At 42.8% G+C, this 14,072-nt stretch overlaps 2 protein-coding genes across 2 annotated transcripts in view; both read left to right on the forward strand.

The window, feature by feature from the left end:
- Positions 1 to 8,498, forward strand: part of mettl16 (methyltransferase 16, N6-methyladenosine) — a 44,539-nt gene extending 36,041 nt beyond the window's left edge. Inside the window, exons 9-11 of the mRNA XM_079513956.1 lie at positions 5,394 to 5,567; positions 6,571 to 6,873; positions 7,171 to 8,498. Of these exons, the coding sequence (XP_079370082.1) occupies positions 5,394 to 5,567; positions 6,571 to 6,873; positions 7,171 to 7,620 (927 nt within the window). The 3' untranslated portion in view covers positions 7,621 to 8,498. The remainder of the gene's footprint in view (positions 1 to 5,393; positions 5,568 to 6,570; positions 6,874 to 7,170) is intronic.
- Positions 8,499 to 11,596: 3,098 nt separating this feature from the next.
- LOC306932140 (max-binding protein MNT-like) overlaps positions 11,597 to 14,072 on the forward strand; it is a 33,298-nt gene continuing 30,822 nt past the window's right edge. Inside the window, exon 1 of the mRNA XM_079513842.1 lies at positions 11,597 to 11,777. Coding sequence (XP_079369968.1) covers positions 11,705 to 11,777 — 73 coding nt within the window. The 5' untranslated portion in view covers positions 11,597 to 11,704. The remainder of the gene's footprint in view (positions 11,778 to 14,072) is intronic.

Genomic DNA, 14,072 nt, shown 5'->3' on the forward strand with positions numbered 1-14,072 from the left:
ATGTACACCTGTGTTGTGCATTGTGTTTGTGCATGTACACCTGTGTTGTGCATTGTGTTTGTGCATGTACACCTGTGTTGTGCATTGTGTTTGTGCATGTACACCTGTGTTGTGCATTGTGTTTGTGCATGTACACCTGTGTTGTGCATTGTGTTTGTGTCAAGGATGCACTGTATGGATTGTATTGATTGGTTCTCCTCCTCATCTCAGCCTGGGGGGCTTTCACGGTGCTGCCTGGGAAAGTATAAGAAAACAACAAAGCATGAACATCAGACAGACACTCATTGACCACTTCAGCAGACATGGAATTCATTTAGAGCAGTGGTTCCCAAACTGTGGTGCGTGCACCCCTTGTGGTGCGCGAGCGCCTTCTAGACATGAAAAGGCTAATGGTGGTGCTATGGTTTTATTTTAAATATATTAACATAGTATGCCAATATATGCAGAATATAGCCTATGCTGCATATATTATGCCATATTCAGGTTCATATATGTGGATACAAAGTAAATATGTGTCTCTATATAGCTTATGCAATTTATATTTTCATCTGGGGCGTACGTCAGCTAGGTCCAGGTGCTTGGGTGCTTGGCCAAAAAGGTTTTTGTACCACTGATTTAGAGGGTTCTTTTCTAAACACCCATTTGACACAGTTTGGGTTTGTAAGTCGGTTGGCCATGAACCAATGGGCATGAACTTAGCCCATTGGTTCTCAAAACGTTATCGAGCCCGATGGCCTTTGCCACGTGTCACTCCCCATCTCTCTCTCTCTCTTTCCTGTCTGACTACTGTTCCCTATCAATAAAAAGCCCCAAAACAAATAAAAAAAGAAAGAAGAATCCACCGTGTTTGGGTTTGGGGGAGGCAAGCCGGTAGGGTGATATTGGTCATTGTATGTACTCCTTCGTGCTGGGGCGGCACCTGTCAGCAGGGAGGGTTGGCTGAGGCGTACCCCAGAGCCATCTAATAGAAGAGTTGCGATATTGAGGGGGCAGAAAACATGAAGTGAACGGAGTTTGCGTAACTCTGTCTTACTCTATGGCTCTGGCGTACCCCACCTTGAGAACAAACTTCCTTTAACTATAGTAGACAATCTGAACCTCATAATTCCGTCTGGAGACGTCTTGGGCACAAATTGGTTTATTTGTCATATCAGAATATGGCATTGGATTCCCCATATATGAAATCATTACAAGCACGTTTCTACCTTGTTTAGTCAGCAATACGTTTTTATATTTTTCCATCATAGTGAGCTGGACATTTCTTTAAATAAGCACATTTTCTGAAATTCTGCCTAGTCTATGGTGTTTGTAGGTCAGTCGGCCACGTTGTCATCAATGTCACTGTGTATACTACGGTACATCACCACTGCAGACCCCATGCTGTGCTGTTCCGCTCATTGGAGCCTGTATACCGATCATGTCCCAGCAGAAAAGCAGCTATTATTATGGAACATGGTTAGATAAGGATGTTTTCCGCCATCACAGCATGACGCTAGTAACCAGCGGTCAGAAGTGAACATACAACCATCTCCAATGTCACTGCATAGCAGGGCAGGGACTGCCGCATGGGGGCTCAAATGGAGTAGAATGGAGCCATCTTGTGGTGCCGTAGTCAAGGTGCAGCTTCTTCTTACACTGCTTCTGTCTGTGGATGACTTGTCCTTCTCTCAATGACTTGTCTTGTCCAGGAAATATGCTGACGCCACATTTCACTGCCAGTCCTTATTCCAAGGGGCAAACTTAAAGGAATACTACCCCTCAAAAAAACATTACCATGGCCACAGTGGCTCAGCGGGTAGAGTGGCAGCTTGGGAACCGGAAGGTTCACAAGTAGGATGACCAAATGTCCCCCTTAGCGTGGGACAGTCCCTCATGTCCCTCATGTCCCCCTTAGCGTGGGACAGTCCCTCATTTCCAAGACTTTTCAGGATGTCCCACATTGTGACTGGCAGGCATCAGTGTTCAAATGTCCTAATAGTTAGTCACCTAATAGTTCTGTTCTCTCATTGTCTCTTTTCCTGCAAGATGTGTTTTTAAGCCTGTTAAGATAACATGAGAAATATCCTTTGGCCAAAATTTGCATTTTAAAACAAAATGTGAGACATTGGTTTAATAACAAAATGTCAGGCAATATTAGGCCTATGGTCCAAAATGACATCAAGGCATTTAATAGCACCTTATAAGTTGCTATAACCCCGTCCTGTCCCACTTGTTCCTTGAGTTCTCAACAGGCTTGAAAATGTAGGCCCGGCCCTAACTGGGCCCTAATTGGTCCGGTCTGAGGCCCAGCCCAGCCCGAAAATGGTGCATTTATATAGTCACCCTATTCACAATTCGATCCCGGGCTCCTCCCAATGAGCAGGTTGGTGCCTTGCATGGTTTCCTCCACCATCGGTGTGTGGATATGTGTGTGAATGGTAAATGTAATGCACATTGTAAAGCGCCTTGGATAAAGGCGCTATATAAATGCATAATATACCAATTATCATATTGAACTATGTCATTAATATACCTTAGAGTTGTGTAGAACTAATAACAAAAAAGTCACCCCCTTCTGTTTAGCCTAGAGCGTGAGGTCTAAAACTTGAGATCATGTCATCAGTGACATCACAAAGATGTACTTTTTTGCTTGCAGAGTACATCTTTGTGATGTCACTGATCACCCACACTTTCAGCAGCCGTCACAGATTCCCCTAGGACCTAGGTAAATTGAATTTCAGTCTTTGTGAGATGCGTTACTAGACACTTTACAAACATATTGGTGAAGAAATGTCTTGGTTGGTACTATATATATATATATATAATTTTTTTAGGATTGGAATTTTTCTGATAATATTCCTAGACTATAATAGGTCGCTGCTTATTGGAAATGGAAATTTACATGTTTTAAAGATGGTTTTTTTTAAAAAGCTCATACATTTGTCAAAAGACCTCTGACCCTTTGATCTCCCACTGAGAAAATTGTTATGATTTGCTCTATCCACTTTTTGGGCTTTTTTGGGCCACGTCAAAGAATAACCACTCCCCTTGAAATCACATTTCCATTCATGCGGATTGAGTCTGGACTCCAGTTACTGGACTACAGCGTTGACAGACAATTGGCTGAGCATGGAATGTGATGTATGAATGCGATGTATTCATTGCTCATTCATTGCTCATGGTGTATATTGTGTATAGCTTTATTCTTTTTGCGCTTGACCCCGTCTTATAGCTGCTTGCAGCTATATGTATTATTATTTTTGTGAACGGCTTCCTTTTTCTCTGCTTTCGGGAGGTGTAGTTCCAGACTCTACGTACTGTACTTGACATGACATTTGGAAAGGTGGTCACTCTAAAGGCAGAATGTGGACTGACATCACATGGTGACTCATCACTGATGGGATGACAGAGAAGCCATTGCTGTGAACTCATTCATCTCTCTTTATCTCCTCTTCTCTCCTGCTCACTACCTCGATGATTCTCAAACTTAGTTTTTAATTTCAAGGAGGTCCACCAGTGTGGTATGCATTAGACCAGTGGTTCTCAAACGTTTTAGCTCGAGACCCAAAAGAGAAATGGTGCGTTGTTGTGAGCTTGTAGATACTACTACTTTATTTTGTCGTGCAACTAAGTATATATAGGGCTTAAGCCTATAGGGTGGTGATAGGCGACTCACCGCTCACCTAAACACATCTCTCTGTTTTTACTAACCACTGTTTCGGTGGTCACCATATCACTTAAAACTGTAGTATGCTTGAATAGGCCTTTAAGCATTTGTGTGATTAGAAGTCATGTGATTAGAAGTTATGTGTCTGTTTGCACATGTGTGTGTTGTTGATGTTGGGAATCCAAAGCATGGTTGTTGCAGGGGGTGTGTCATCATGGCCACATGTGGGTGCTATGCCATAGTGACAGCTTTGTTTATTTTAAGGAGAGCAAGTCATCTAGTAATGCAAAACTAATCCTACCCAAACATTGATGCGCTTCTCTAACTGTACCCTTAATAATAAATTACTGCAACTGAGATGAGCATTACCAACTCCTTATACACCGTGTCAAGTATTGTCTTTCACTGCCCTCTATTGGCAGATTCTGGATCATCAAACTTGTGTGGGCACTACAGAAATGGTGGTATTATTAATTAACAGGGGGCGTAAACGATCTCATAGCATTAGACAGCAGCACTTGCCCTATAGGGCCTTGACGACCTTGCAGGTTTATGCAAAGGTTAAAATGTAAAGGTTTTGTTAACCCATTTTGACCTGAGATCAGATTCTAAAAATGTCTTCTACATCCTGACAGTTTTCTGAAAAAGCTATGTTTCTGTCAGTCGTTCTTCGATTTTTCAAAAATAGCAGACCTACAAGCTCGTAGCGCGCCACTGAGCTTGTAGATCTGCTATTTTTCAATAGCTAAAAGGGGTTCCCGCCCAAAATGGGTTAGTGAAGACAGATGCCAGGTACATTTGTTGAACTGGCATCCTATCGTTTGTATAGTTTCACTGTACAGATTATTTACCTATGATTACTATTTCTATGCATTTGATGTATTACGATACGTTTACCTTTCTCCCCGTAAATCACTGTGGATTAAGAGCATCTGTTACATGCTTAATTGTAAATTTTGAGGTATGCAGATCTTCCTGATAGAAGACGGCCATGTGGCTGCTGTTCTTGTTGTAGAATGTTGTTAAAGTCAATTTTAACCACTTGAACCCCAGCATTCATAATTCTGTGAACATTAGCCATAAATAGCTGATCTATAAGCTCACTCGCCTGACCACAGATCAATCAATTGATTGGCTCAGTGGAACTAACACAGTATTATACTTTAAGTTTCTTTATTGATATCACTTTTTAATATTAGTGTAATATATTATCATTAAAATCTCCGTGTTTTGTTCATCATTTGGGGGCTCACTTCCAATATACTCATAGCCCACCAGTGGGCCCTGGGCCACAGTTTGAGAACCATTTGACCTCCCTAGAAGATCCGATGTGGCAAGGCAGTTTTATTCAACAACATGGCAATTCAATGTGCTTTACACAGAACATCAAGCAAAGGAAACACAATTATACAATTACATCATGATGCATAAGAATAAAAAAAAATACAATAGAAGACAAAATAAAAACATGCAGTTACAGTGCAGAAGAGAAAGAAAAGTTACTCAATCAAAGGCAGCAGCAAGAGTGGAAGTAGTTTTCTGAGAGTTTGTTCCAGATATGTGGTGCATAAAAACTAAAGGCTGCTTCCCCACGTTTATTTGTGGTTATAGGGACAGAACGCAGGCCATTCCCAGCTGACCTGAGAGGTCTGGACGGTTCATGATATCGCACAAGATCTGATTGAATGACGGAGAGAACGACAGAGATGTGAACACTCCTTTTTTTTCTCTCCCTGTTTGGCCTCAGTCTCCCCCCAGCAAGAGACGTAAGGTGGAGAAGTCCAAAAAGCCTCTGTCCTTCACTATGCCCCAGGCCAGTCTGAAAGAGCTGCAGGCTAAAGCCTCCACTATGGGCTGTACCTCACTCTGCCCAGTGGACGCTGTCACCGCCCTGCTGGAGAAAACACTCACTGAGCTGAGGGTAAGCATCTGATTTTAGAAGTTGCTCGCTAGAGGTGTAACGTTTTAACTAATCGATTTAATCTATTATATTATTATTTTTTGGGGATGATTTAATCAAATGATCAGTTAATAATGTTCCCTAATTTAGTACTTTCAGTCCTCATTCTCCTTTCATTGTCAATGGGAATTTTTGTTTGTGTAGGACGAAGTTTGTGGACGGACACTAAAAGCTGGGAGGGCCCTCAAAAACAAATTACATACAAATCAAACTCCTGCACTCACTTGAACCAATCAATTGCAACCAATAGTATCATGATGTCCAGTTCTCAATTAACCTTCAACTGTAATTCTCTATTTTTATGATGACATGCCCACTTTACAACATTCAAATGAAATTCTTCCCAATGCCACAGTATGTCCCGCCTGCCTGTCCTGTTTTCACTCCGAAATACGTCACGGAACGGAAGTTAGATTCCCTCAAAATGCCATTTCAGCAGATTCATTCCCAATTTTCCGCCATAATCTGACGACTCACCTCTTCAGACTCCACCTCAGCACGTAGCACTTTACCTAGATTTGACGACCATGCAGACTTACCCTGGCCATTATTTCGTTCTCTTGTTTTTGTTTCTTAGCCTTGTTTTTGACCACAAGGTTACATTTAAATTTAGATAGCATGTTATTTAGACAGATGCTAGGTTCATTGTCTACCTGGTATCCTATAGTTCAACGTACAGATTATTATTTTGACTATGGGACTATGTTTAGAGTACCAGTAGGGGCAAAAGTGGCGCTGTTGTGCCAGAAACAGAGAGAGAGATAGTGCTGCACTGTTGCCTGCTAATGAGAGAGAGAGAGGGGGGGGGGGGGGGGGGGGGGGGGAGAGAGGGGAGTTGCACCACTCAGTTCACACGGGTGTGATTTTTACTGAAATGTAATGTCGCTCTGGATGAGAGCATCTACTAAAAGCCTACAGTACATTGTAATGTATGTCTCTTTTCGTCCTGGTTTGGTCCTGGCAGGTATTACACAAACGGCTGCCATGCGTAGCCCAGCAGAGGAGTCTGTTCCTGACGGCCATGGAGAACACCTGGATCCACGGACGTCAGAAGCGGCGAGATCAGAAACGTCAGTTACGGGAGCTGCCCAGAGCGCCTCTGACAACAACTGTCTCTCAGACTGCCGCTGCCGCGGCCGGCCCCAGCTTTTCCCAACACTCCCAAAATCAGCAACCCTCCTCCTTCGCACAGGAAGGCATTGTCCAACAGAGTTCCAATGGAACCTCCGGAAGCACTACAACCGAGCAGGATGCGGAACAAACGGGGGTATGTAGAGCATAAACCTTCTCAGCTCAAGGCCCAAAAGAGAATCTGGTCTGGTGTCTCCCCCGGCCGGGACCCAAAATTATAAAAATACATTACGAATGAATTTCTTAAGTCCCATTTCAAGTGTAGCGAAAAAAGCCAATGTACAAGCTTGCAACACATTGCTTCACGTTGTGAGCTTGTAGATGGATTAGATTATTTTTTTTTAGAATTTAGAACATTTATACAACATTCTGATATCATAATTATAATAAATACTTGAATCTTTTCTTATTTGTCCTTTCTTTTTTTTGGTAGAAAATCAGGAATTTAGGACACAGCGTAGACAACAGCATGGACACAGAGTCTCCCACCTCTACAGAACCTCCTCAGGCACAGACTCAGTCTCCCACCTCTACAGACCCTCCTCAGGCGCAGACTCAGTCTCCCACCTCTACAGACCCTCCTCAGGCCCAGGCTCAGTCGGAGCCGGTTGTAGGAGGTCGGGAGGAGGAGGAGAAGGAAGTACCAGCCAAAGCACAGGAAGCCAAGGGCACCACCTCGCAGGACGTAGTGCCAACCAAGCGTCCGCAGAGCCCCGCTTCAGTGGAGCACTTCCTGTTTAAATGCGACCTGAATGTCATGCTGGAGGAGGATGCCGGCGTGGGGGTGGAGATTCACTGGGTGGAAGGGCAGAGTAAAGACCTGATGAATCAGCTGTGTACGTATCTGAAGAACACTCTCCTGAAGATGGTGTCGAGGCCCTAAACCACGGTATGGACATGAGAAGAACAGTCTTTGACCAATGGTGTTAATGGAGGGCAGGTAGAATGTGACAACATTCATTTTTAGAGCATAAGTTTGGAAGACTACCAGTGCGGAGAATGTTTTTTTTTATTTGTTTTTTGGTCTTCACAGTTAAAGGAGGTGTAATTGATCTTTTTTATTTTTTTAGTTAAAGCTCTATATTGTGATAGTAATCATTTGCTGTAGAGTGTATGTATGTTCAATAAGAGCTCTCTTTAGTAAACAGTGAACATTTTCAGTTCAGGATACCAAGTCCAGGAAGGTGGAGTTGCAACTTGCAAGTTCCCTCGTTTGTATCGGAGGGAGCCCAGCACCTCATTTTAAAACGTCTCTGTTCCTGTAGAAACTGGTGTCTGTATTTTCTTGTCAGTGATCTTATTTTAATGTTAATAAATAAGTAAACTGTTTTTCAGTCAATTCCCTTCCCATCTACCAGTCTAATCAGGTGAGAAATCATTTGTTATTTGTTTTACAGTGTTCCAGTTCCTTTTTGTTTTGTTTCATAACTTCTAATTAGCCTTTTTGGTAAACATTCGTACCTCGATCTGACATTTTTTTTGGAGAGACGAGACGGGGGGCTGTTACTGAACGAACACTCTAGCAATGATAACGAACAATCTGAATAGTATAGTATTTAACAGTATTTTAGCCAAACAAATATCACACCCCCTTATATCACATCACGTCAGTTTGTCTGTAATTTACTATATGAAAAGGATAGTGCACTTTTCATCTCAACAGTGTTCATAATATTAATAGTGACTGTTTTCAAGGTAGCACTGAAGTTTGTATTCTCTCCGATCAAATTTGTAATAAAAAAACAAAATGTAATAAATGTACATTGTATTACTCTTACTATATATTATGATAGCTTTCCATATTCTCGTTTATTTTATCCGTATTCTCTCTTATCCATACTAGTAGTGGCATGGTGAAGTTCCCTGACTATCATGACATCTTAGATTGCATTCTTTAAATGGCCACAAGAGGACCTGTCCTACACCATGTGCCTTATTCCCATTTGTCATGAGCTGTGTTATGATGGTAAAGCACTTCCAATGACTTGTTTTACCAAGAGAACGTGTCAGCTAATAGTTGTACGGTCACAGGTAAGCACAGGGTGGACCTAGATTGATTCGGTGCTAATGTTCTTTTTTTCAAGCTCAACATACAGGCCATAATGCAGGCTGTCCCTGCCTAGACCCCCACTGTGTTTCCTGTACCTAGAGAGTCTGCACTACTTGTACCATTATTAGGTCATGGCTGACATACTTCCATCCTGACTAGAGTTGAGTGAATAACAGGAAAGCAGACCCAGAACCATGTGTGTGCAGTGCACGTGTTCGTTCATTGTTGGAGACAGGCTTTTTACACTTACATTGGGGGTCAATGCCTGTGCTTTTGATACCTCCTGGCCATTCATGTATTGTTATAAGTGGTGGGGAATCGGGATATGTTTTAATCACTGCTTTTCGGCCCACTAAATAAAATGCATTTCCTTTTGGGAAATAAAATGTAGACCCTGCTATGTTTTGTTAATATTGCAATTTAATTCAAATTTTGGTTAGGGTATAATTATAATCTTTAAAAAAAAAATCTTCTCACAATGCATCATGGTGTGACATGTGATCTTGCAGACCTGACAAGTATACAGGGCTTGAGCAATTAAGAAATTGTGACCCCCCCCCCCCCCTCCCTGGTTGGAGAAGTGTGTTTGTGTGTGCGCACGTAGTGCACGTGACAATTTTTTATCTCAAAATAGACATGTTTGACTTCCTTCTCGCAGCGTTTTGTGAAGTCAGGACTTTGACTTTCCCATCAGCCTGCGTGTGTGAGAATCATGTGATTTGGGGGGAGAGACACTGACCCTGGATCTGCAACAAACCAGTAGTCCACCACAAGCCTACAATACTTTAACACTGTCGTGATTCACCATCAACACCACAGAAAGCTTGTGACCCAAGATCAATAATTGATATATTTTTTAGCCTACTCACGTAGACTTCCTCAGGTGGTGAACAGTCAACACGCTGCATTACATACAACAGGCAGAGGAAGTGTCCTTCAACGAGCTCTAGCCTCTGTTGGAGGCTATTTATTTCCATTGATGGAAATACTGGCCTTCACCCCAGCAGTATGCACTTTGATTACCTTCACATTAAAGGGACATTTCACTGCTGGAAGAAACTGCAGTCACTCAATGTTAATAGTATTTGTAGTAGATAACAGTAGCACAATTTGAAATTTGCACCCTAATGGCCAAAAAAAAGTCTGTGTGTTTGACTGCATTGCTGAATTCCTACACTGCCCTAGTCTCACGTAGCCAGACAACTTCCACAATCTCCGAATGCTATATAGAGTCTGGAACTACACCTCCGAGTAATGGAAGCTGCTATTTCCGTTCACGAAAATATATTTTAAAATATCTTTACATTTTATTTTTTATTTCCTTTTCTGTTGCAAAAGGGGTGAAGTGGCCCTTTAAGATCCATTTATACTTAATTGGGTACCGGTGAAAATAAGACAATGGTTCTTAAACATTTTCATATCGAGGAACCCCCAAATTGATACTGTACATATTATTAGGCCACGAACCCCCGCATTTGAAAAGACTCACTTTGTGTCAGGGACCCCCATGATTGAGAGAGGATTTTTGTTAATATTAAGGATTTTGTGAAACCTAAGATTATGAATACAATACATACATTCATATTGTTCCTTTCACTGTGGGACCCCCTTAGCTCACTCACTTTGAGGAACACTGTTCTAAACATGCAATATTGTTACATGGTTGAACCAGTTCCCACGGGCTTGTGTTTAAAGAGGCCAGTAGTGACTAGTGAGTCATATTCAAATCCTGTATGACTATTTACTAGTGTGCCAGTCCCCGTCTAGGGACCCCCGGCCTGGGGTCCTTGAGGGCATTCCAGGGGCGGGGTCCCCTGTTAAATTATTGATAGGAACCAAGTGGACCCTTATGGGTCTGTAACTCTGAGTGTAACACATGGAAACAAATGGACCCTTTAACTCTAAGCGTGTAACAAATAAATGAAACCAAACCCTATATGGGTCCTTTGGTTCCATTTGTTACATGGGAGGTGTAGCCTATGTAAACTGTGTGTGTCCTTGAAAGTTGAAATTAAAAGGGTTGAAAACGTATAGGGTGATTGTAGGCTGGGATGTAAGTTTACTGCAGTAGTGCAGTGATTGCATGGTTCCTTGTCATCTGCGGATAGATGGACGGATGGATAGATATTAGACATATTATGTATGCCCAGTTGGCAGTTTCCCACTGCCCCATGGCATCGTGTCATGCCATGGTGGTGACTCATGGAAACCCTACGCACAACACACACAAGGAGCACACTACGTGAACTTGTTTCGAGGTTAAATCCGTCTAAAGGTTAGCCTTGGATCAAAAATACTATCCTCATAGATGTATATTTTATCAATTGTATTCAGATACGAAAGTAAAAGTCACACTGGATCAAATACATCTATCTATCCAAGGCTAGTCAAAAGTGTAAGTGTAAATGAAAGTTCCTGTTATCTCTAATCCAGTCCACGTTTTGCCTCCCCCAACCAGCCACCCCAGTGCACATGGAAGTGTGTGTGTGTGTGTGTGTGTGTGTGTGTGTGTGTGTGTGTGTGTGTGTGTGTGTGTGTGTGTGTGTGTGTGTGTGTACACACACTGTGTGTGTGTGTGTGTGTGTGTGTGTGTGTGTGGGCGGTCACAATGTGCTAAAGCTCATTTGCTTCCTTTAGGCTACTACTCTGAGTCTGACTCTCATCGCCATCTTGTTGCAACTCTTCTATGTCTGTGGAAGAGTTTGTGTCGAGAGAGAGAGAGAGAGGGAGCGAGAGAGAGAGAGAGGGGGGTGTCAGATTACACCTTCCAACCTCCACACACACACATACACACACACACACACACACACACACACAGGGACGACCTCACCCTAGTCCTACAGTAAAGATCACGTCCTCCGCCGGTTCTGTTCTCTGTTGTAAATCACAGTCTCTCCTGAACTGAACGTTGACAGACATGAGCATCGAAACGCTTTTGGAAGCGGCCAAGTTTTTGGAATTGCAAGCCCAGCAACAACAGAAAGCACGTGGTAAGTGGTAGGATTTACACATAAGTGTGTGTGTGTGTGTGTGTGTGTGTGTGTGTGTGTGAGACTGTGGCAACTGTTGTTGGAATTGTTCATTTTCTCAACAATCCTCCGGCACGTTCCTACAATCCTCCCTACACAACGTTATGTGAAATTTAATGTACAGTAGTAATACAGTAACGTGGTGTACATTGCTGTTTTATTCCGTGAGATAATTTCATTTTCAGCCGCAATACCTTTTCGTTTAGTTTTACTTTCTGTATCGTGTTGTTGGCACAACGCGCACTGCAGAATCACCAGACAGAATGACACGATTGAACCTTTTTGATCCACAATATTGCACCTTCATAATGCGCTGCATGGAGATGGTGACAGTCATGGTGATGACTGACTGCATTGACGCGCACACAGTAGCCTGATAACGTTCAGTTCTCTATCCTAAAGTAAGCTGCCCTACAAATATTACGTTTTTACATGATATTAAACTGCCGCTTGTGTTCATGTCTCCATGAACACTAATGCCACTGCTTTAGTACACAGTTTATTTAATAAAAATAAAACACTACATTTGTGTGACGTGTAAATAAAGGGCGGTGGCGACGACGGGAATGTTTTACATGATAATGTAACAGTCAGTCAGTCAGACGGACAGCCGCGGGATCAAATGACGCCAAATCATGATCGGGCTTCCCCGTCAGACTCATGCCATCTCGGGCTCGGAGGACTGGCCGTGAACCGGTCTTACCGCTGACTGCTGTGCTTTATGTACTAGGCCTGTTTATCTCTACCTATGCAGTAATCTGCACACACAGTTATCATGACACGCGGTGTTTAGTCACCTCGGACTGTTGCCAGCAAGAATCCTTTGAGCGTATGTCGGTGACGTGCGCAGGGGGAACCACGCCCCGCCGTCTGTAAACGCCCCCGTTCACCACGTGTGTGCTGGGCACCCCCCCCCCAACACACACACACACACGCGCGCGCATGGAAGCACGCACCTACCTTACTGCATGATGTGCACTGGTTCTCAATCTCAAAGTGGGGTTGGGTTGGGGCGGCGGGGGTACACAAATACAACTAAGGCATGTATTAGTTCCGAAAGGGTATGCAGGCAGGCCAGGGATTCATATTTCAAAAATCAATAAAATAGCAGCAAGCTTGTTGGTCTGCTGCTCATTTCTGTTACTTTTGTCAGCTATTATTTTCACATTGTTTGCATCTTTCTTATATTATTTGACAATTTGGTGCAATGTTTCACCAGTTTTTATAGTAGGCCTATAGCTTATTGATTACTTTTGATGCACTAATTCAAAGTCCTTATTGTCACTTCACTGTCACCTGGCTGGGGACACCCCGAACATGATGTGGGGACCTGACCTTAGAGTATATAAGGACCTGACCCACAGGTTGAGAAATCCAGCTCTAGTCTGGAGGAGGTCAGTCAGTGGTAGTAATGACTGTAGGGCGGCCATCGTTTTCTCCTCCCAGCCTGGGCTCTCTGTAGCCTACTGCTGCAGTTATATAAGGTTTTTATTAATCCCCCTTGTTTTTGTCAATGTTTCACACGCTTCTGTCAGGGAGGGGTTATTCAATGTATATCAGAAGGGATTTAATACGAGCGGAAAGGAAGCAGTCGGCTGCTATACAGAGTGAAAAATGAGCCGGACATCACGTGCTTATTGCTTTTTTTAATCTCCAGGGAATGTCTGTGATTTCCTCTGATTAAAGCACTGTTGCTGATTTTTAGCCATGGTGCGAGAGATGTTTTTTTTTTATTATTATGACTGCATGCATTGCCCTGCGATTGTCACGCTATTGCCTCTGTAGGAGTCTAGTTGTCTAGATTAGAAGGGGTGTGCGTGCATGCGTGTGTGTGTTCTCACAATCCGCTGGACCGATCATCAGCACCCCATTTCTTGTGGTACACTGCCAGTAGGCCACTTAATAAACTAAAAACAACTCCCAAACCTTTCAGCGTGTGACTCCCCAAAATAATCATATGTACTGTGAACTGGGTGGGAATCCCCCACCCTGACAAGCTTGGAATGTAGGAGTTGTGGCATTACATACATTTAGTTTGACTATGAATATTGTGAAAATGGCAGGTCTACAAGTTTTGATGCAGTAATAATCTTTTTCTATTTCCTTATTTTTTGAGGTATTAAAAAGGTCTTAAAGAGCCCTTAAAATGGACACTTCACTGTCATCCGGCCCAAAATCATGTGGGGAGTCGGGACCCGACCCACATGTTGAGAAGCACTGCTTTAAAGAGTGCTCATTTAAAGCTCTATTCAGTTT

The sequence above is a fragment of the Electrona antarctica genome (assembly GCF_951216825.1).
Source record: "Electrona antarctica genome assembly, chromosome: 11".
NCBI lineage: Eukaryota > Metazoa > Chordata > Actinopteri > Myctophiformes > Myctophidae > Electrona > Electrona antarctica.